The sequence below is a fragment of the Magallana gigas genome, chromosome 3, assembly GCF_963853765.1.
Source record: "Magallana gigas chromosome 3, xbMagGiga1.1, whole genome shotgun sequence".
Classification (NCBI taxonomy): domain Eukaryota; kingdom Metazoa; phylum Mollusca; class Bivalvia; order Ostreida; family Ostreidae; genus Magallana; species Magallana gigas.
Genome location: NC_088855.1, coordinates 4,234,034 through 4,257,073, shown reverse-complemented (window position 1 = coordinate 4,257,073; position 23,040 = coordinate 4,234,034). Strand labels below are relative to the sequence as shown.

Genomic DNA, 23,040 nt, shown 5'->3' with positions numbered 1-23,040 from the left:
ATAATGCTTTCATGAAAATGGCGCCGTTATTTTGAATAAAGTTAAATTTATTCCACGAACTTTTTGGACAACCCTCGTATCTGTTTATGTCGCTAACAGAAAGGCAAGAATTTTAAATGAAAGAAGAGGGGGAGGGCGTCCCTTACTTTTTCTTGCAACAAACATGTTTTAAAATTGCGCATGTATAGAAAATTGATTTTTACAGAAGATACCCCTATTTATCAAGACCCTTTAAGAATTATAGGAAAATGAAAGGTGATATAAATGTAGAAGTTTAAAGTATTTCGATCACGTTTCTTTTGCCTTCCCTTCCCTTCCCTCTTTTTAAAAACGATGATACGTGCCTCATTTGCATACTTTCAGTATAAAGCTGTGGCATATGGGTGTACTAACCCGCATTAACCGGCAAGGATATTCTATTTGTCTCTATAAGGCATATATGTTTTATCTGCTTAGTGTCTTTTCAAATGTTGAAATTTAATCCTAGTGCCTTGTCGAAATTATGCTTTATCTGTTGAACATGTAGGTTGATATCTATCATGCTTTACCTTTTGAAGGTTAATACCTGTCAATTCAAAAAGAGAACTTAAACAGTTTATTATATTTGATATCTATTTAAAATGTTTTTTAAAGGATTACTTGTATGTTACCGTTCAACTTTTTAAATTTTAGATCATACATAGTTAACTATTAGGTTCTTGTTCTCATAATTTATAGTGACTGAAAAAAGTTTCACTGTCGTTGTCCGAGCAGTATGAGTTAAAGACGCTGTTTGCTTTGTTATCTTTAAAAACTTATTTTCATTCCCTTATATTTCATTCAATTTTAAACATGATATTTTAAAATTCATGAAATAGATCCTTGTGCAACTCATTTATGATACTTTTAATTTCCAATAAGTAATTGGTATAAGAAATGCAAATTATAAAAAAGTTAGAAGTTGTATCGATACTGAATATTGTCAATATATCATTTAAAAAAAATAGCACCGCTTGTTGTCAATCGGCGAGGCTCCTGTTCTGTTCACAGGCTACTGACGTTATATACTTTTCTATCAATAAAATAATAACCCCTTCTAAAAACAATACACATAAAAACCATCGCAGCCATATTGGATTTATTGAACACATTCAATTCGGCCTGTATTTTTTCTTATAACTAAGCTGTAATCTGTTTGCAACAGTTTTTGCTCGGCACGACTTTTTACGAGTTACAAAGAGTGAATGATTCTTGTCATCAGACAAAACTTACACTAAGTTGTAGTTACGGTTGAATGCTGTTCAGTGTATACTTTTTATACAAGTATCTTCAATTTGAAAAGCAAACATTCATTATAGGAAGACAATTGGAGTAAGATACAAAATAAACAATCATGCATAAAAAATTGAAAAAAGTGTTAATGCACTTTACAGACCGGTATTTAAAAAATATAAAAAATAATGTTAACAGGTGGAATCGAACCAAGATACAAAAAGCCCCCGTTAGATGTGCGGTACGTGACAGCAATAAAACCAACTGTGCTACATGTATGCAAACCTTACTGATGTAACATATTCACATAAACCACTAAGTTACAAATAAGTTTTTCAATATACTGTAGTGGTTTTTTTTTAAGTTTCTACCTCAGGGCAGGGGTGGCCTTAACAAAATCTTGATTCATTCTTTTGATCAAAACTATCAAAACAACTAAGTTTGTTTTTAGAGGCAGGTCTACCCTGATGAATTTCTAGCCCAATATTCATGCAGAAATAGACAGTTTTAATGCAAAAATAATCTGTTTGCCAACTTTGTTGAATTAGGAATTACAAGTGCATTATACTAGGTTCTAAATAAAAATTTGGAAAATCGATCTACCCTATCCTTTTGTTATATACAAGTTATCCTTTATATTAGATATGAAATGACCTATAGGGATTTAAAACCAAATGTACTTAATACACCTTATGATTAAAATACACCAGAAAAGACGATTGAGCTACCATACGACAAAAGTTTTTAAAAGACGTAAATGAATAAGCAACCTTGAAAAATTAACAGCATAATTAATTAAATGACACCTGGGTCATCTCTTAACTAGACAAAATTCAATCCCCGCGGTCTTAGTTCTATTCTGTTTTCTTGACCTACTGTCATAAGAAATATCGACATTGGACTCGATGGATTTCAAGTTTAAGTTTCGTACATGTACTACTTTGTGCAGAAATGGTCCAGCTGCATGATTTTCTTTCAATGAGATTTATGAATGCTGTTTAATTTAATTTTAAGAGGAGTTATTATACTAAATGAAACATTGGTTTAAACATTCAATCCTGATTGTGAGAAATAAACTAGAAAATATAGAGCTACATTGTAGTATATGGGCATGGTAACGACTTTGGTCAAATTTTATTTTTATGTTTTTACTATTTACAATGCTTTAAAAATGCATTTCTAATGATCAAATAAAATTTAAAAGTCACTCGTAGAGTTATAAGAAAGATACAGGGCTCACAAAAACAAGGCTCGTGCCCTGTTTTTGTTTACATATGTTCAATATACCAGTAAAAAATCATTTTCCATCTTACTACTTATTTAAAGCATAAATTAACAGTTCCTTATGTTTATTACATTCTTTTAGGTTTGAAACTGAAATATTTACTTCAACATAACGCATTGTTTACATAACGAAGAATTACAAGCTCTGAAACTCGCTTATTACTCAACAAATGACACTCAAATTTCGGTTGCCTATTAAAAATGCTTTTCTGAAGCATTGTAAATATGAAAATCGGAAAAATATTTTTTGACCAAAATCATGATCATGTCCCTTTAAAAGCTACCGTATTAAATATACCTGGGAGGTAAAATCAACTTTCAGTTTGGCGAAGTGAGGTCAGCATTTGTAAGTTCTATAAATTGACATTGTTTTAAAAAACTTCATTGTGCATATAATTGAACGTTTAGTAAATATGTTTGGTTGAAGAAATTACTTTTTTTATGCATATTGAAATTCAATATGTTTGCGTCTAATTTGTTTCCTATTGTACCAAGTATAGCAACAACGTTTTATTTATGAGGTAAGGAATCAATATTTGAGTACAGAAAAACTCGGTCATTGCACAGCCCTAGGGACCAGTTGATTTACTAAAGCATTGAATGCTCATTTTTAAATGTCGTCGGTCCTATGGCACACCAAGCGATGCAGAAAAATTGAAAACCGCGCGTTAGTTATTTGTGTGTCATAGGACCGACGACATCCAAAAATAAGCATCCAATGCTTATATTGATATTTTCATAATGATGTCTAATTGTATGAAATATTATGTATCGCCGCTATAAAGCCATTATGTGCGCTCTTAGTCAGGGGTATGAAACATACATGGAACAGTAGTATAAATCTGTTTTTATGTTAGCTTCCGTGACAAAAATATTGTGCCAGAAACTTTGTGGATAAAAATCTTTTTTATTAAGGAGTAGATATATGTTTATGATTGTTTTTAAAAGTACTTATTAAATTTGTAAGATGTATTTTCATTTATCTAACAAAACTAAATAATTATACTCAAAACACTTAAAGACGTTTGTATATGTGTTCATGGCTAATGAATTAGCAAAATGTATTCATAGAAAATTGAACTTTGCAGTTTTCCAATGCAAACATAAGGGGAAATATGCACTGAATGTAAATATTTCTCTTTAACCGTAATTCGTTATATCCGAACAGCGAATTCGTAATTACTTCAAGATTATTGACATTTGTGGTTTTTGAGGCATACTGTGGTTTCATTAATATTCAAGGGTATCAATTCTCGTGGATAAAGTGAACATCACAGTTTCAAGGATACGTTAATTCGGGGCCAATGACCCTATCAATCAACAATGTTAATAGAAATTACACTTCAATGAACATTACATTTCGTGGATCAACTAAACAACGAAATCCACGAAAATTGGTATTCAACGAATATTTATGAAACCACAGTAGATAAAATACTTTCTTTAGAAATCCTATTTAATTGGTAAATAAAAGGTTTTTAAATTATATTCATTCCAACAATTATGTCTATTGCTATTTCTAGGTTTTAAAACTATGAAACGATTCGCAATAAAAGATGTAAAATTCATTTATTTTCAGCTCTATGATCCTCATAATATGTTCGTTTTATCCGTAAATTTCTTATAAGCTAGTTTGTTATAACCATACAAGTTTGCAAGAATTTTGCCGGGACTAAAAAAAACCCAACTTTTCTATATCCAAGATGTCGCTACATCCAATTTGGTTCTTAATAAGTTATACTTTATTATTTGGTAGATTTGGTTGGGCGCGTCGAATTCAATAAAGCCCTAGATCTTCTTCGATAGCCAAGTGTTTTCGGTCCACTCCGCTCCCCATAAACCCATGGCAGATTTCATTACGAAAATTCGGTGACAAGCTCCGTTTTATGATTGGCTGCAGCTGCGAGTAGCTGATCCAATCGCAGCGTTGAAAAACTGCGCTTATAAATGAAAATCTTTCAATTGGTAAAACATCGGCGTTTTTCACAAGTTGAGGCACAAGTGCTCGAGTACAGTAACTCCACAAGGATGGTCTAACCTGATCACTTTAATAACGATTTATTTTACTGGATTGAACATGTATAGTTTATTTGGCATTGTAAAATATAAATATACTTCTAGAATTAATATGTGATACAGATTTTCAGACTGGAGGTGACCGAAAATGGCTACCCAAAACCTAAGGAGCGAACCTCTTTAAAGTGATATTCAGATGATTGAACAGCTTATTTTAAAAATGCTTCGTCAATTGATCATTGTTATTCCCAGTGGTTTCGACCTGATAAAGCGTATCATTAAATACATATTAATATCTATAACAACGTGTATCGATTTATCACTGTGGAATTTTCACTTTATTACGTTGTCCTATTTCTAGCTCGTCGTTTCGTTTTCAACCATTCAGTATAACATTCCGGACATTATACAATTTCAGTTTACCATTGGGCAAGATTTCACTTCACCTAGACAAGTCTATATTTCCCGAGGCGAAGACGTTCAGATTTGGCATCTTGCTGACTCCCTAAATGGTATATTTTGATTGTTTCATTTGTCCGATACAAAAAATCAAACAAGAAAAGTATTAAATTTGATGTTTTATGTATCCAACAAGTTATAACGTCAAAATAATAAATTAATTGCACTCGCGTCGTATTGTGGCGTAAGCAAGTTATGGTATATAATTTAGATGAATCATAATAGCCAATCAGAAAATGTGTTGCCACCAAATATATACAATTTAAATTCTGAATACTTAAATACTCATGATTGTTTTCGGAACATTTCGAATCGTTAAAATAAAGAGGTGTGTATCAGTTCATAAAACTTAAGCATCTTTCTGCAGGGAATTAATTAATCTGTTTTGCAGGGAATCAGTCTGTTTACGGTAATTTTCAGGGAATCAGCAAAATATATTATAAAGTGAAGAATAGGTTTAGATAAATTAAGTTAGTTTGTTTATATAATAGATAGCACACCAGTTTAAAACACATTGTGAGAAGTAAGAAGTTAATACATGTGTGTCTTAGAGATTCATGTCTCCTTGATAGGTTATTCAATATTTCCAGTGTAACATTTCATTTGTTATTTCAAATTCGATCATTCAATCCCGAAGAGCAGTTTTAATAAATTTCACCAATTAGTATATTCGGGAAAGCTAAAGAATTTATTATAAATGGTTGTTGATAATATAAGACATTTTGCAAAAAATGCATTAAAGCATGAGCTAATCATATTTTTTTATAAATATTTTAGCTTCTTAAATAACCAGTACTTGGGGAAAAGTTCTCCTAGATGAGTTATGTAGCTCTTGACATCACAGCTTTAAACCACCTCTTTCAATTTGAATATTGGGAATCAAAAACAAAAATGAAGTTTAAACTAATGGTGGTCAGTCTGCTGAACTGGTTCCGTTTTGTGTCACAACAACAAACAGGTAAACTATTGTGTATGTCACAATCATCTAGTCATTAAGTTAATCGAGTGCCTCCATTGTTATAAGACTCACTTTGATGAAAACTCGCCGGAAGTACTCGGCCCGTTTTTCTTATTATGAAAGCAGAAGTAACACACTCCATAATAGCATTGCGTTTGAAGAAGAATGACCACGATTTTTGTCAAAAATAATATCACGTTTTTAATGATTACAATGCTTAAGTTAGGCATTTTAAATAGTGACCCACAATTTGACTATCAGTCGTCGAGTTATAAGTGAGAAACAGAGCTCTTAATTCTTTATTACGTAAACACAGCTCAAGTAGATTTTTTGCATTGTGAAGGCTGACCAGATAATTCCAAGTTTCAACATCTCCAGAAATGTGGCAATCGCTAAGAATTGTTAGGGTATGTTCAAAACGAATTATCAAATAGAAAATTCAGCTTGAAAAAGAATCTTTACTGGTATATCAAACCAACAGGTGAACAAAAACAAAACACGAGCTTTGTTTACCAAACAAAAAATGTGAGCTCTATATTTTGTATTTAGCTCGATGACCTACACCAAAATCTTTGTTTATTATCAAAAAATTACAAAAGTATTCTAAACAATAAGAATAGAAAAATGAATTTTAACAAAATCGAGATATTGCCCCTTTAACGCAAACTTATACATAATTCTAAAGTCAGATCAAGAGTTGTTGTTGAAAATTTTCAATTACATGTAATGTAATTTAATTAGTTACTTTCAAAAAGGCATGTAATTCCAATTACTTTTCAATTACACACCGATGTATATATAAATATGAAGCTGTCTACTACCCATGGTTCCCCACACTAACAATGGTACAAAGTCAAGTTACAAAGAGTAGTTAAAAAACATTGAACTATTGTTATACATTTATATCATACTAAATATTTTTCAAAATGGATTTTTTCAGTGATTCAATATTTAATGATAAGTTTCCCAAATTTAATTAAGTACATGTATTTGATGATTTGTTTGATTTTTTTCTTCTTAAAATACTTATTTCTCTTCTTATTAGAATAATTAGTGTGCCAATTATCATTGGGTTAGTTTAAAACATCACTGTTTAATTTACAAACAAAATCAGTGTTATCGAAATTATATAAACTATCAAGTCATGCTTTATAATTGATAGCCTAAAATACATAAAGCTAAAATGCATGGCTTCAAATGGGTTTTAAGTTTTTGATGCCTAACTTGTCTACAAGGTGTGTTCCCTTATTGCAAAAATTTGCTAATTAGGTATAAAACAACAGGTGTGAATTGTGTTTTGATAACAATTATAGTCTGTCCTCTACCTGAGATTATCCTGTACTTTGGTATTGTACTTAGAAAGAAAAAAATGGTGTATAAAAATGCAAAGGAGAAAATTTTCATATAATAGTTTTGCATGCAGGAAATACTTTAGTTGACATGGTAGGTGTAGGCTAGGGGATATGACTTTTAAATGTTTATTGATTATCAGGGTGGTATGGGACACCTCCATATTGCGACTACCAATACCTGCGTTTTGAAATAAACAATGAATATAAAACCAAATTTATATATTTTCTTTCCAAAAATTGTAACTTATCAGAGTAGTCAGGAAATTCTCAAACAGTCAAATTATTTTGATTCTGAGGGAATTGTGTTCATACCTCCTTAAATGTTTGTGTTGTAGATAAATCATGGTTTTTGTAAATTTTGATGCAAAATGTAATTTGTAATTTAATTAATTACATCTGCAAAGTAAATATAATTTAATTTATTACATTTGAAAACTCTTGTAATGGTAATGGTAATTTAATTGAAGAATTTAAGCAAGTAATTGTAATTTAATTAATTACTTTCCAATGTAATTGACCCCATAATAATTTGTTTTTTTGAATTTATTCACAAGCGTTTAAAGGGACTTGGACACGATTTGAGATCAAGAATCTTATTTTTATTTTTTATGTATAAAATGGTTTACTGGTGCATTTTGAATGATTGACCAAAATATTGAATGTTAAAGTCAAGTTACAAGCGAGATACAGAGGTAGGAATTGGTTGTTATGTAAACAAAGCTCGAGTCTTATAGCTGTTTACAAAAATGAAATGTAGAGAATTAGCATTTTGTAGACAAAATGACATGTAAAAAAACAATTTAAACTAACTCAGTATCTTCATAAATGCTATATATATATTATCAACATAAGAAAGTTACATTTGATTGAAACTTTCGCTAATACAACACATATGTACAAACTGACAATATTCAAGCTTTGTTTACAAAACAAAGAATTTGACCTCCGTATCTTGCCTATAACTTGATATTTGACTTTCAAATTTTGACATGATATTATAAACGTCCATATTTATCAATACAAACATTTAAAATGGAAAAATAATTTTTTTAATTTTAAGTCAAACCGTGTCCAAGTCCCCTTAAATTTAAACATTCGTTTTACAGGACCTACACAATGCGTGATTGTTCAGGACAAGATGTCCATTTTTACACCTCGTAAGTCTTGCTTCTCTTAGGATCAATTTAATCATTAACAGCCCAAAATTTTAAAAACTCTATATATGTAACTTATTCTTATAATTATCTATCAAACATAAAACACAAACTATGAGTTATAAATTATTAGGATCACTAGATTTCTTGTTTTTATAGAAACTCCTTCTTTCTTGTCTAACAACAACAAAACGGAGTGTCAAGTACACGGAGCAGGTAAATAGATTTTGTAAAAAAAAAAAGTGCCTGCTTTTGTCGGTATGAGTGTCGGCAATACGAGTCTTGAACAAAAGTCGATCATTTATCATTTTTTTGGAAACAATTGTTTCTGCTTAGGTTAAAATAAATTGCAATTAGTGTTATCTACTTCTGAAATAAAAGCATATCTGCATACAGACCAATCATATTTGTTTAATATTATCTTATTTCTGATAATGCAATAGCCAATGCATATTAATTTTTACTCAGTGGTAGCCATAAAACTGTAGAATTATATCGTAGAAAAATTCTAAACCAAACGCTTTAGTCAAATAAACATATAATTATGCTAATCAAAGTATATAATATCATTAGAATTGGCAATGCTTTGCTTTAAGCTTCAGAAATTCCATACTTATACTTGGCAGATCAGATACTAATACTAGACTCATATTGCAGACCATGCCAAATTGAACTTTAGAATCTGCAGATATTATCACAATTGGACATATACATGTACTAAAACAAGTTTTTTTAAATCGTTTTCTAAGAAGACGGATTTCTGAGATGTGGAACGTCAAACATGTACATAAAACCGGAGTGTGTCTGTACTTTCCACAACGTGTATGAAGCCATGTATCACCAATTCTCCTCTTGTCCACACGGCGATAAATCGGATGTTGTAACGCAATTAAAATGTCAGTAAATTAGATAGTTAACTTAAAAAATTTAACTGCGAACCATGAATTTTTTGCGTTTAGTATCTGTACACACTACCACTTATCACTGTTTTTGTCTGTGGTAAAGCTACGAATCAAATTCTAATGTATAGTTCAATAGTTTGATCAGTGACGCATATAGCGTACTGTTTGGACACACGCGCGGTTTGCATCATTATACAAAATCGTACATTTACTAAAACTTTATAATCTAAGGTGTATCACGCCTCCTCTTCTTGTATTAAGAATTTCTTTAGAAGAATATCCCCGAAATCTGTGGACAAAATATAGGCCTACTTCAAAATACAAAAAGAGGGTCAGCGTTCATTGTTTTGAGTAATGTGGCATTTACGTTGTAGTTTTACCTTTTTGCACCTAAAAGCATCTTAAGCCCAATTGGCATTTATTGCCACTATTTCAAATGAAGGGTTATTATTACATCAAATATTGTTTTCAATTACACAATGATCTGTTTGAATAGGGAGAATAAGAAAAATTCTCTTAACAGCTGCATAATTTATTGTGACATTTTTTGCACATAAAAGTTTATTTCTTCAGTAGCTTAAATTTGCTTTCTGAATATCAACAGTTTTATCAAATTAACTCAGTTTGTCTAGATATGATGTTAGTATTACTTTGACAAGATCTAATTGATGGGGGTCAGTGATATCGATGTTTTAAAATTGAGTGTTCCAAAGACTAAATGCTTGAAAAATTTAGCTTATCAACTGAAAATTCCTTATTCTTAGATTATTTGTAAGAATAAATAAAGTATATTGTATATAATATAAAGAGTATATTGTTAAAAATATACCCTAGTCTTGCTCACAAATACCTTTAGGTAGCTATTCAAAGTATCTCAAATAACGATTTATTTTTCTTACTGGCCAGAGTAGGTCTAGATTGTGAAATGTATAGTTTGAATAACAATGGACCCTGTATTAACGGAGGCAAGATTAAATGTGAAGGAGACGAAGTGGCACCAGATATCACATGTGAATGTCCACCGCCCTACCAGGGAATGTTTTGCGAAGAAAAGATGGAAAATGTAATTGTATTTATTCACTTCATTGATTAATTTCTTAATTTTATTCACTCTCAATTTTTTTCCTTGCCCATAAATGGCATTCGTATTGGTAATTTTTATTGTCATTTATCTCGAACACTTGTATGCAATTTCAGATAATAAGGCTCTGTGATAGAATCTCAAACTCTACGGTTGCTCCTTTAAAGAATTGCGACCATACGAAAACCGACTGTGTCACATACAGCAGGAACAGGCGGTATGCTTTCAAGTGTTACGAAACACACGCATCTCAAATAAGAGGTGAGAGAATGTTTAAATGGTAAATAGAAACGTCATATTGTAAATGTAGAATAGTCTCCAAATAAGGTAATGTCTGATCGTTCATTTCATAGAATTGCTATTGTGTGAAGACACAGAAGACATCACAGAGTCCCTCGCTGTCACCGATGTCCCTTACTGGATTGTCCCCGAAGATCCGACGACGGTTCGGGTTGATTCAATAAATATGATTTCTACGGCAGGAATACATTTATCCACCCACGTGCTGATCGTTATTTTACTTACGTTACAATTGTGAGATCTTTTCATTTTGTTGGTTGTTGGTCATTATTTTTACTTTATTTCAAACATCACCACCACAACACGTATCTCAAAAACCATTTTACTTTATAGGTTAAAGACGTACAAGTTATTGATGTCTAGGTGTCTTTTAGGCAACTAATACTATCTGTCTCAATATACATATATTGTGTGCAAAGTATAACCAACTTTATTTCATTTTTTTTTTATTTGAACGAATGTTGCATCAGGGAAAACGTGGCAGTAATTGCAAAATACACAACGAATGACAAAATATTGTAGTATTTAGAATAAAACCATGAATAATGTGTTAAGAGCTGTTCCGTTTTTGTAATAAAATTTATGACTTCAAAATTGTTTTTACTTTGTAAGGTTCATTCACAACGGTTCCAAACTAATGTATGCGATAATTTCTTTAACTTAGGTTATATGTATATAATATATATACTTGAGGCATCAGTTCTTGATTTTACTGATGCACCTAAGTTGATACCATGTAAGCATTACTCTCAATGTTCCATATTTACTTCATTTATGTTATGTTTTCACGTTTGAATCTCAATGATTTCAGGCACTTGTTACCAGATCCGGACCGGTATTTGATCTCAATTTATAATCATATATGGCTAATATGTTTTTGTTTTATACTTATTTTAAATGTTGCATGATTATTTGATTCTTATTTTTGTTGATTTATATTTTTCAAATATAAACATTCTTGTACTAAAACACGTGTTTTAATGATATATTTTGTTTATGCCCAATATAAACAACATGCATTGAAGATACATGTGAAATGATACTCAGAAATGTTTATAACCATAACAACTATATACTGGAGGGAATCACAATAAACCTCAACTTTGATAAGAAATAAGCAATGTACCAATGTACCATCACCTTCTATGTAAGTTGATATGAATGTTGGATAGTTTTGGCCATTATTAGACTATTTTAACCTTCTTAAGAAGGAGAGCTCTGTGTAAAGATACAGGGAAACATTCAAATCTTTAAAGTTAAAATATACTTCTTTTTTCAAATATTTATTTACAAAAGTACATGTTACAAAAACAATATTCAAATGTATTTGTAGTAGTAATAATAATAATAATAATAATAATAATAATAATAATAATAATAAAAATAATAAGAGTAATAGTAGTAGTAATAACACCTATCATATCTGTCTAAGCACTATATTTAAAGTTACAAAACTATTTAATACAAAATCAAAGTTATTTTTTTACAAAGATAAGTTAATAGGTTTTAATGAGAAAGCGTTTCGTAGGGAGGTAGATCCACCGTCATCACAGTCTATATTTTATCTCCCTATTTATGTGAAAAAACATGAGCCAGGTCACCCATGGCGACATAAAACTAGCTACAACTTATCCAAGAGCGTTTTGAAGAATGAAGAATATCTAGTATTTCCGATACAATGTAGAAGTATTTCTGAATGCATTGTTTCAAATTACATACCATTCCTTCTGATGTTTCAACAATATTTTCTTGTCTACAATACATCTTTTATTTGTAAATTTTTAATGCAACAAAAGATAAAAGTAATTTATACATGGCAGTGGTTTCATTTGTAACAGAGTAAAAGCCAATAACTATGTGTTTCCATTCAACAAAATCATAAATATTGCTCACTATCTTCCATGTATGTTGTACATTCACACACGCAAAAATAAGGTGGTGTCTGTACATATTTTACACATATAATCACAATGTTTATTAATCTTACTTACACAATAATTATTTCAAAGTAGATTTTTAACAATTTGTAATTAAATTCCGAAATCTTTTTGTCTTGCAGCAAAACGATTTTATTCATATAAGTATTTTCCCAATCGCTTTTGTGAATAACAAATTCTTTATTGTTTTTTGATTGCATGTTTAGTATTTTGAATTTTAATTTTGAATTTTATTTAAAAGTTAAAATATACTAAAGTTTGCTTCACCTAATAAAAGTTTATAGCTAAACAAATCATTTATAAAAAATAAGATATATGCGAAGGCTAGTTTGTTGACCATCCAGAATACAGAATTACACTTTACATCTTTAAAAAGTCAGATTAATATCAAAACGGTTCTTCATGAAAGCAAATAGTTTTTTGAACTAAAAATACTTGAAATAAATCCTGTCTTGAATAAGCCATAAAAAGGTTTTTTTTTTTTTTTTATCAATGACATACATTATTTTTGTTCATGTAATTTTGATATGTTGCATTTATGTTACGAATAAACAATTGCGTAGACCTGTAGATGTTCTCAGTTTTGAGCTGTATTTCTTCATTGAAACGATGAACAATTTAAACTTTATTTTTATATAAAATGTGGCGATAACGAACAGTGTTCTTAATCACAAATCCAGAGGAAATATACAAAACATGAGCAGGGCAAACATTGGGCTCTACTAAAATTAAGGACAGGGCCAGGTGCCATGGAGAAGTGAACATCTTCTGTTGACCGGTCACATCCGCCGTATGCGCTTTGTCGAAATCGGGAAAACGGGAAAATCCGAAGACAATTTGGTGAATAATAATGGCCGATTAATAAGTATGAACAACGTCAGTCAGCATTCGACTAGCGGGGATTGTATTTGCTGACAAGGTGTTTGTATCGACCATACACCCCTACGAATGTTATTTTCATTTGAATTTAGACCATGTGGTTTTATTTGACCCTTTCAGTTTTGCAGCAAAAATCGTGCCTTGTGTTTATAGTCTATTTCCAAGAATCTAGGTACTTGTAGTCAAATATAAAATCTAAACGTTTATTGAATTAAAACTTTTTAAAAACCAATTTAAACCAAAAAACATGATGGAAAGATTTGAGTTATAGAAATAATTTTGACAATAGAAAATATAGATTTTTTCTGCTTTTGTAACAATTAACATGCTTAATAGCGATCCTCCTAAGGATTAATTTTCGATCCGCGCTTGACCTTCTAATAGCACCAATAGTGAAACAGACTATACTATTTTATGCAGAATGTTCCTTGAAATTGTCTTGATATAGTAAGTTTTAATTCAAAACAGACATCCATACTTTTTTTTTAAAGAATGGTATTAAAACATCAAACATGTCCATGATTTTATTAAGCAACCCAATGTTTATATATTCAACCACGTTGAACAACAACGATAACTCTGTTTTAGATATCATCGTTGAGTTTAAATAACTGCTAGATGATAAAACAAGACATATCTTAATATTTTTTCATGTTTTAACATAAATCAAAGAAGGATATTATATTAAAAAACGATCAGTACTTAAGTATTTTGAGAATATTATCCGAACGCTAAACCTCCGCTAGATTTCACATGGACTGAGCAAATCTCGGGGAAGTCTCGTGATCTTTCATTTGAGCACCTCCTGATTTATTACATACTTAGCAACGATAAAGAAAACATTCCGAACACATTTGCAGGGGTGCATAGAACATACAAAATGAAGACGTCAATCGAGACTGTTGATAATCTTGTTTTATCAACCTGTTTGTCAGTAGCTTGTCCCGTTTTAGAAATTGATCAGGCATAAAGCATTCCCTTGCGTATCGAATCAACTGAGAGACAAAAACTTACCTCCATATACAGGTGATGAGGGTAATTGCTACATAAGTAAAGTTGACAATAGAAATACTGATAGTCATCACGTTTGTCATAACGTTTTTTATTTAGATTACCATTAACCAATAATGTCATATTCTAGCTAAATATCTAAATATGAAACAGATGACTCAGACTATGTGGTACAATTCACTTCAAGTTCACTGGGGCATATCGAGTCGACGTAAGAATAAAGGTAACAATTGATGATAAATAATACGTTGTCGATATACCCGAATGTCGAGTTGAATATTACAGCGAGTTATCTCATTTTTTTCATGTACAACTCTTTGAAAAAATTCTGCTTCTTATGAATACAAAAAAAGGTCTGCTAACAATGGAGTACACTTGGTACCAATGGGAATTCCAACTGATTGTTAGAGGATCTGATTTTTAAAAAACTTCATAGATGTTGACAATCAGAAACGCAAGCATCGTTTTAATATTCTCTTCAGATTATTTTTGTACGCAATCCGATTGCTTTTTAACAAAATAGTTTTGTAAATGACTAATTTTTACTGATAAAGCATCTATCAAGGATATCAAATAACCTGAACGTTCATTTATTCTGGGAGATTGGTTGTATAAAGTGGAGAAAAGTCATGTTTGAGTCAATGATTTCGGCAACATTTTGTGGTTTCAAATTTTCAAAAAATTCCATGGAATTTTAAATATTTACATCTGATTTACAACGCTTTTTGAACATACTGTTGTGCAGTACACTTTAAGTTTCTCCTTTACTGCTGTAAATATTTTAGAAAGGAGTAAAGAAAGAGACTGTGAAGAAGGTTTACTGGAACCCGCTATATATCTTTGTTTTTAAAGATTTTTATGGAGGTTAGATATTCAATACAGAAAAGATAATTCAAAATGATTTTGATGGTTTGGAATGTTGAAAATTTTCTCCTTGGAAAGACAGCTCTGAGTACAAGTTGGATTGCCACGTGTAGACCTAAATCCAACTTCTTTTAATGTACTGAAACTTACAAACAAATTTATCATAAAAATTTGAATAAATAAATTTTAAAATTGTGATATTACCTTTCATGTCACATTTCCAAAAAAACTAGAGAAATGACTAACCTTTAGATTTAAGGCACATTTTGAAAGACACTGAACTACTGTCTTTTTGTATTATTAATTTTTTTGCCCTAATTTTATAATCAGAACAAAATAGTCTTTAATCGATCGATACTCAAAAAGAGGTGTCTTGTTTTAAAAAAAGTATTTACATGTTAATACCTATAAAGCAAGGGAATAATGTTTAATGATAGGTTCTAGAAACCTTATAATAGAGACATGCAATTCAAACCACTTGAGAACCATGGCAGTTATACGTACATGTAGTTGTTTGTACGTAACATAAACAGGACACATTAAAATTGCATAAACGAAGTGATATAAGAAACCTGTTAAAAACGATAATAGCTTTTATTGATTTGTTTAAAGACAAGATTGATTTCAATTACTTTTGATTTAAAACAATACTTTGCTTGTATTTTAGAACCGTGTCTGTATCAAATTTGTTTTACATGATAGTAGTTTATATAGCTGAACAAATCATTTAAAAAAAATAAGGTAGATCTGATGGCTAATAGTTTGACCACCCAGCCTTTTTAAGAGTACAGGATCACCAGTTGTGATAAAAGTGATAAAGTTAAAGTTATTTGCACGTGTGTGGATGAAATGCACCTTGTTTATCTTTAATTGAAACGATACTAAAAAAAGCCCCAGAATGCAGTTTCTACGAATGATAAACCGAAAGAAAAACCTGATATTTAAAAATATCATATCGTTATTTACAGAAGTAAATTTGTCTTCATTTTCTCGTTTGTAGAGGTGATATTTTTAAAACCCAGAATTTCGATTTTGAATAACAAAATCTTAACGGTCGTTACGCTCTATATACATTGTAGAGCGAAGTCGAGAACCTAATTTTAAAAGTGTTTTGAGTGTCAAAACATTTAAACTTTTGAAGTATCGTGTTATTTTATTTTGGTCAGAAGAGGGGAATACCACAATTTGATTTTTAAAAAATATTTCAGTATGTTTAGTGTAAGATATTACCCGCTGAGTCACATGAATTCTTGGAAGTTCATTTAACTGTATTGCGTACAAGAACACCAATATTTGACATATTGCTAATTGGTTTTCGTCCGTCATTGTCAGTCGTCTGGTTTTTCCATTTTAAACTTGAAAATACATAGCTAATCTTTTAAATGTAAAAAAATGCATCTTTGAGGTAAGAGAAACATAAAGTGAAAATGTCATAACTCTTGTTCCTCAGGGGCTCAAGCAACAGGGTCAACAAAATATACTAATATTTTTTTAAACATCATCTTTTCTACTTTTGCACACACTATATCAAATCTGAATACATAGTTAAATAAAATTGATATGGTCATATGAAAAGACACATTTATTTGACATGGCTTTGTAAGTGACTGATTTTTATCTTTTTATCTTAAAATTAAAAAAGATGTAGCGGTCTTGCCCAAGATTGTTGCCTATGTTGAATATCAAGAACACTTTCGCTTTGATTAAATTTCCCACAGAGCTTTTGTTTGGTGGTCGATGGAAATGACAATCCTTTTTTGCATTGCAAAATTAATGTTTGAATAACTTTTTACAGATTGTCAAATATTTAAATCAATATCATGGACTAAATGATCAATATATTTAAAGTAAGTACAACCTGTCGTAGGAACAATACAGAGTCCAGCTTTCAATAGTAATATTACGGAAAGTGTTTTTTTATTTTCATTTGCGACTATTACTTAAGACAACTGTCAATTACAAAAAGTTGCCATTAATATCGTAATCATATGGGCTTCCACAAAAAATATGTTTTTACTAGGGTATGGGGGTTGATTTTAGATTGTATAATGTATATTTGAGAGTTATTTTTAACCTTAAATTGTGTTTCCGAGGTGCTGTAATAATAGCGGCTGGTCGAGTAGCATTTGCATGCTCATCAAGACGAAGTCGGGGAAGCTTATGGATCCTGTATCTAAGTTATTACTTGTCCTATCTTCACCAAACTTGCATGGATGATGTATCTGGACCTACCTATGGACTTAAGACACTTGGATGCTGATTCTGGGCCATGACTTTTAGATGCTGGAGGAGGTTAAGGTTTTTGAACAGGTTTAGGGTTTTGGCGCAGGTGCCCTTTGATAGCCATTTTGAAGTTACTGCTGGTCCTAACTTCGACAAACTTGCATGGATGGTGCGTCTTATGATACTGATGCACCAGAGAAGCTTGAATGCTGAATCTGAACCAAAGGTTACGGATGCTGGATGGGGTTAAGATTTTTAGAGCTGGTGCCCTCTTATGATTATATCTTAGTTATTGCTTGTCCTGACTTCACCAAACTTGCATGAATGGTAAGTCTTATGATACTGATGCACCTGACAGGCTTGAATGCTGAATCCGAGCCTAGGTTTTGGATGCTGGATTAGGTTTATTTTTTTGGAACAGGTCACATGTTTTATAGATATTAACTTGCATAGTTGATTTAACTATAATATAAATGAATGGCAGAGGTAGCTTCAGACACAGATCATGATCTCCATTATCAAGAATACTAAAACAAATCTCCTACCTCACTCAAACCTGCTTGAAAGATGTGTTTGTTATTAAATGACATAACATGATTTCTATGATATAGGGTTGTATGATTTGATACACTTTTGTTTTATATGATACAATATTGTATCATACAATATCATTATTGTTAAAAGTTCTACGATACGAAATGATATTGTATGAAGTTTTTCTGTACATGATGATATGATATTGTATCATGATATTGTAATGTATATTATCGTATATTATGATACAATATGTATAATTTAATATTGTAGTTCATACTATTTTTGTCATATGATATTGCAATATAAATAATATATATAATTGTATCATATGATACAATATTATATACATATGTAATATATAATATCATATGATATGATACGATACTGTATGATATGATATTGGATTACATAATATATTATTATGTCAATTGTATTATAAGATATTATTTTTTACATGGTTTGCAGTAGTCCTAATATGGTTAATACAATGTCAGTAAGTTCTATATGGAATTTACTGACCATGTACATGTATAAACCATATTAAGTCAACTACATTAGGTCATCTTCAAACCATGTAACGATTTTATCTTACCGACTTTCTTTTTTGAATGATAAAAAGTAAATAAAACAATTGAAATCAAGCTTTAATAATAATATTAAATTATTCAATTTGAGTATGAAACCTGACGTCAAAATGCTCTTAAACGACGTCATAATGCTTGAAGGGGTAGTATTTTCTACTGACTATGTATAATACATTATACAATACATTATCATATGTTACAACATTGTGATGTATCATGTGATATGATATTGTTTCATATAATATTATATGTATCGTATTTTATATATTATGATATTGTATTATGTGATCAAATAAAATAATGTATAACACAATACACTGTCATATTATATGTTAAAGTTTCATATTGCATCATTATTTTTTTTTACAGTATTCTGTTGTATTATATTATATATATTGTAAGTATCATAGGATGTAATATCGTATTTCATGTTATTGTATTGATAAATGTTGTGTCTCATAATACCATATGAAATGAACATATGATTATCATACAATTTTTTAACATACGATATAATAATACGATAATGTGTCAAACAGTATCCATATATATCCAAGATCATTAACTATGATTTTCATATAATATGATATAGATGGTCTCATAAAGGTGATGCTTCATAAAGTTGATGTCTCGTCTCGGTGAGCCTTCCCATCTGTGATTACAATCACTTGTATACTAGCCCCGCGCTATCTTCGTGGTCCTTTAATTTTGTAATAAGGGATACCCATCATTCTCTGCAAATGTGCTGTCAGGTAAAACCGCTGACACCTTGACATTCCCGGGTTGTCTGCCGTGTGACGAGACGCGATTTGAGGGACATCTCATATTGACTGTACAGAGCGTCATTATTGGTATATGCATCGTGCATGAACCTTGTTAAATAGTGGGCATGCATTTTGACTTGGTCATACAACGTTGAAGTTCCAGTGGGGAGAACCACTCTGATGTTTAACACCAGCACGGCACCTTACATGTAGGTCAAGGACTACATCCCTGTAAGGAATCCACGGTGGATTTAAGGGAGAAAATGAAGTCTACATTATCACGTCAGCAAGAAATTTAGATAGTTACAGAATACAGATGATCTGTGATCGAGATCGAGATAAGTGATCGAGACTGGAACATCAGTGATATACTGTTTTGTGGTTGAGATGTGTAAATCAGTTTAAGTGAATAAGTAATCATGGAAGGTGTGGCAACCATATTTTGAATTAAAAGAAACTTATTGTGTACCGGTATTAAGTCTGTCTGTTAAAAGGATTTGTTTTAATTTTTACAAGAGGTAAAGTACGGTTAAAAATCAAAGCAAATTAAATGAGTATGGGGTGTAATCGAGTGTGGATGAGAAAGTGATATTGTAAATGTATTTCATTTGTTCTCTTGTAAAAAAAATAAAATTGAAGCTGTCTTAACTGTTATTTGATGAACGCCTGGCTCATCTACATTACATTATTGTTTGGCTTTTGATTGCATTGTCTGATTGTTTAGATTGCTGTTGTTTGTGATGCTACCTCATTTTGTTACTGATAATAATTGAATAGAATTGTATTCTAACAAAATACATCGAATTGTCATAGCGTAAGTCTTTGGTATGTAATTGGATAACATCTGATCGTAATTTTGCTGTAAATGTACTTCCCAGATTCTCTAGAACTCAGAGCTAATTAAAATTTTATCCTTGGATGCATTGAATAAATTCATCACGAATGGGAGATTAAAATAGAATTCCGAGGAACGTGCCTTATAACAAATTCCTGTCAACTTGTTTGTAGAAAAAACGTTCTATATCATTTTGAAGAAATAAAGTCCCTGTATTTTTACATTAATGACGGATATTTGAGACAATCGGAAACAGTTTGTGTGCTTTGAGGAGGAAAATTAATCCCAGTTGTCTAGGTATTGATCGTATTAAATTTGTCATATAAAATAAATACTAAAAAGCATTCATTACACACAATGATACAAAAAGTCACATTATGATTTAATAATCTATATTGCAGAGTACATTACATGTATATTTATATGTCTTTTAGAAGTAATTTACAAAAAATGTTATCTTTGACAAAAGAATTTAGGGTGGGAAATATTAAAAGGATAGGTGGTGAAATAATTATATGAACAATATAATATTATCAAAAAAATCCCTAAATATGTGTGTTCATCTTTAGGTTTTAAGCTTTTTTAGTTTTAAAGTTTCAGAGTTGCAGCTATTATTGTTCAGGTGAGCGAAGTGGCCTCTGTGCCTCTTTAATTCACATGATGATTTTACCGGAGTTTCTTTTAAGGAAGTGAAATCTTTGAAACCTCTATCGAGTTTCGATTTTGAATTTTAAAAATCTTATCAATCGTTATCCCCTTAGTCCCCTCTATGAACAAACTAATTTTAATTTTGACATGCACTAAGATATTAATAAATTTGAACTGAATAATGCACATATCGTTCGCGTATTTTCACAACTAATAAAAATATCTCCTCATTCGAAATATATCACTTCTAATAGAAAACATGACTAATTGAAGGACGGAAGTTTACATTATTGCGTCATAATTTTTGTAGTCCCTTCCTATTATAATACTGATATGCATATTTAAAGGGTCCAATTGCAATTCGATATACAAACAAGTTAGAGTTATGGAATGTGATCTCATGTAAATCTAATCATAAATTTTTATACTGAATGTTTAAAAAACCATGTTTTAAATACACTTATAAAACTTCAAAGAGTTCACCTTTATAAATATAACACTTCATAAATCACGAAATGAAATGAAATGAATGGGTTTTTTTTAGCCAATGTGTCATCTTAACAAGAACACAGAAAAAATAAGGGTTTAGTGCCTATGGTGTTTGTTTTAAATTTTATGAAGTTTTGTTTATATTTGACAGTTTCCTCTTTTTATTCACTTTGTGGCAAACTGTAAATATGCTACAATGTTAAGTTAATTTTTTTTAATTTGCGTCAATCTTTTTCCTATCAATTACTCAGTTGAGTATAGTATGGTTTATATATGGTTTCACTGCCCGAATCTCTCTCTCTCTCTCTCTCTCTCTCTCTCTCTCTCTCTCTCTCTCTCTCACCTTTGAATTGTACCAAATTATATAATTCATAAGTAACAATTCAAAGGCTCCATAATACGCATCTACAAAAACATTAATCATCTATCATGTACGTGTGTTGTGATATTCTCATTTTTATTGATCAATATATGACGTTGAGAGGCTCCAGTACAATTGATCATTATCAAATTCTTTTGACAGGTTAAGCGTAAACACTTTATTTATCAAGGTGTCACAGATTGCACATAGGTGAGTATTTTTTTATTTGATAAAATCAATCAAGTAATCTAGCATTATGAATGACAATACATTTACTGAAACACTAATCAAATAATGAAGTTTAATGCTTGATGATTTTGAGAATTCACCGAAGCAGCGTAAAAACAAAATCGAAAGTTAACCAATAGCCATTTTCGTTTTAAGACCATTGTAAAAATCGTTAATCTTTTAGTAATTTACAACCAAACTGATAAAGAATGATGCCTGATGGTTGCATAGAGAAAAACTTTTTAAAGGACAAAGTCATAGTTTCCATATGAGTCGTGCGCTGATAGAGAAAATGTTTACGAGATCTAGAGTGGGGGGTCCGATGTATATTTCTGGTAATTGTACTCTGAAAATTAATAGAGATCCATCTGAAGGGCGAGTTTATCATCGTTTATCAGAAATTAAAATTAACTTGCGAGCTTTTTTTTTTTTAATCCTAGAAACGAATGAGTCCAGAATTAGAGCAATTCAAGTGGGCACTTTAATTTCAGACATACATGATTGTCTGATTTTGAACGTTAAAAGCTATTGATTATAAATGACGTATATTACGACTTTAAAGTTAGTCATGAATTATACACTACATCGTCATCTCTGAAAAAATGTCTACGGGATAATTTTTATTTTGACTTTCCTAGATCATCTAAAACAATGCAAAGATATTAATTTCATTTTTTTTTTCTTTAAACACATCGTTATTATTCTACAGCCAGGTACGTGTACAGAACAGAAATGTAAATAATAAAAGGTATATATGCCGGTTTCTGTTTCTGAATTTTCTGGAATTATTTATACACAGTGAAAGCGAAACTTGGTCTGTACCATGCATGAAACGAGGGGTTCAATATCAAACAAGCACATTTTTCTTCACCAAAAATCTATGGAGTGTTTTCTGATGTTGGGCATGATGTCAATTATGCTGA

At 30.7% G+C, this 23,040-nt stretch overlaps 1 protein-coding gene across 3 annotated transcripts; it reads left to right on the top strand.

Annotated features, from left to right (window-relative positions):
- The first annotated feature begins 2,802 nt into the window (after positions 1–2,802).
- Positions 2,803–11,948, top strand: LOC136273556 (uncharacterized). Of its 3 annotated transcripts, none has more exons than XM_066078154.1 (9): positions 2,803–2,881; positions 4,970–5,063; positions 5,788–5,968; positions 8,427–8,477; positions 8,634–8,690; positions 9,224–9,370; positions 10,288–10,439; positions 10,574–10,718; positions 10,811–11,948. In XM_066078154.1, exons 3-9 carry the CDS (start codon positions 5,827–5,829, stop codon positions 10,993–10,995), a joined length of 879 nt encoding a protein of 292 aa, XP_065934226.1. In that variant the 5' UTR covers positions 2,803–2,881; positions 4,970–5,063; positions 5,788–5,826; the 3' UTR covers positions 10,996–11,948. The 3 variants fall into 3 exon arrangements, with proteins under 3 accessions (XP_065934226.1, XP_065934228.1, XP_065934227.1); XM_066078156.1 differs by lacking the exon at positions 2,803–2,881 and adding an exon at positions 2,914–3,056; XM_066078155.1 differs by lacking the exon at positions 2,803–2,881 and having other exon boundaries at positions 4,792–5,063.
- Positions 11,949–23,040: the final 11,092 nt, after the last annotated feature.

Coding starts and splice junctions, on each gene's coding strand:
- LOC136273556 (XM_066078154.1), top strand. CDS start 5,827: ATGAGTTATGTAGCTCTTGACATCACAGCTTTAAACCACCTCTTTCAA. Junction 5,969..8,426: donor TGTGTCACAACAACAAACAG/GTAAACTATTGT, acceptor TTCGTTTTACAG/GACCTACACAATGCGTGATT. Junction 8,691..9,223: donor GTGTCAAGTACACGGAGCAG/GTAAATAGATTT, acceptor TCGTTTTCTAAG/AAGACGGATTTCTGAGATGT.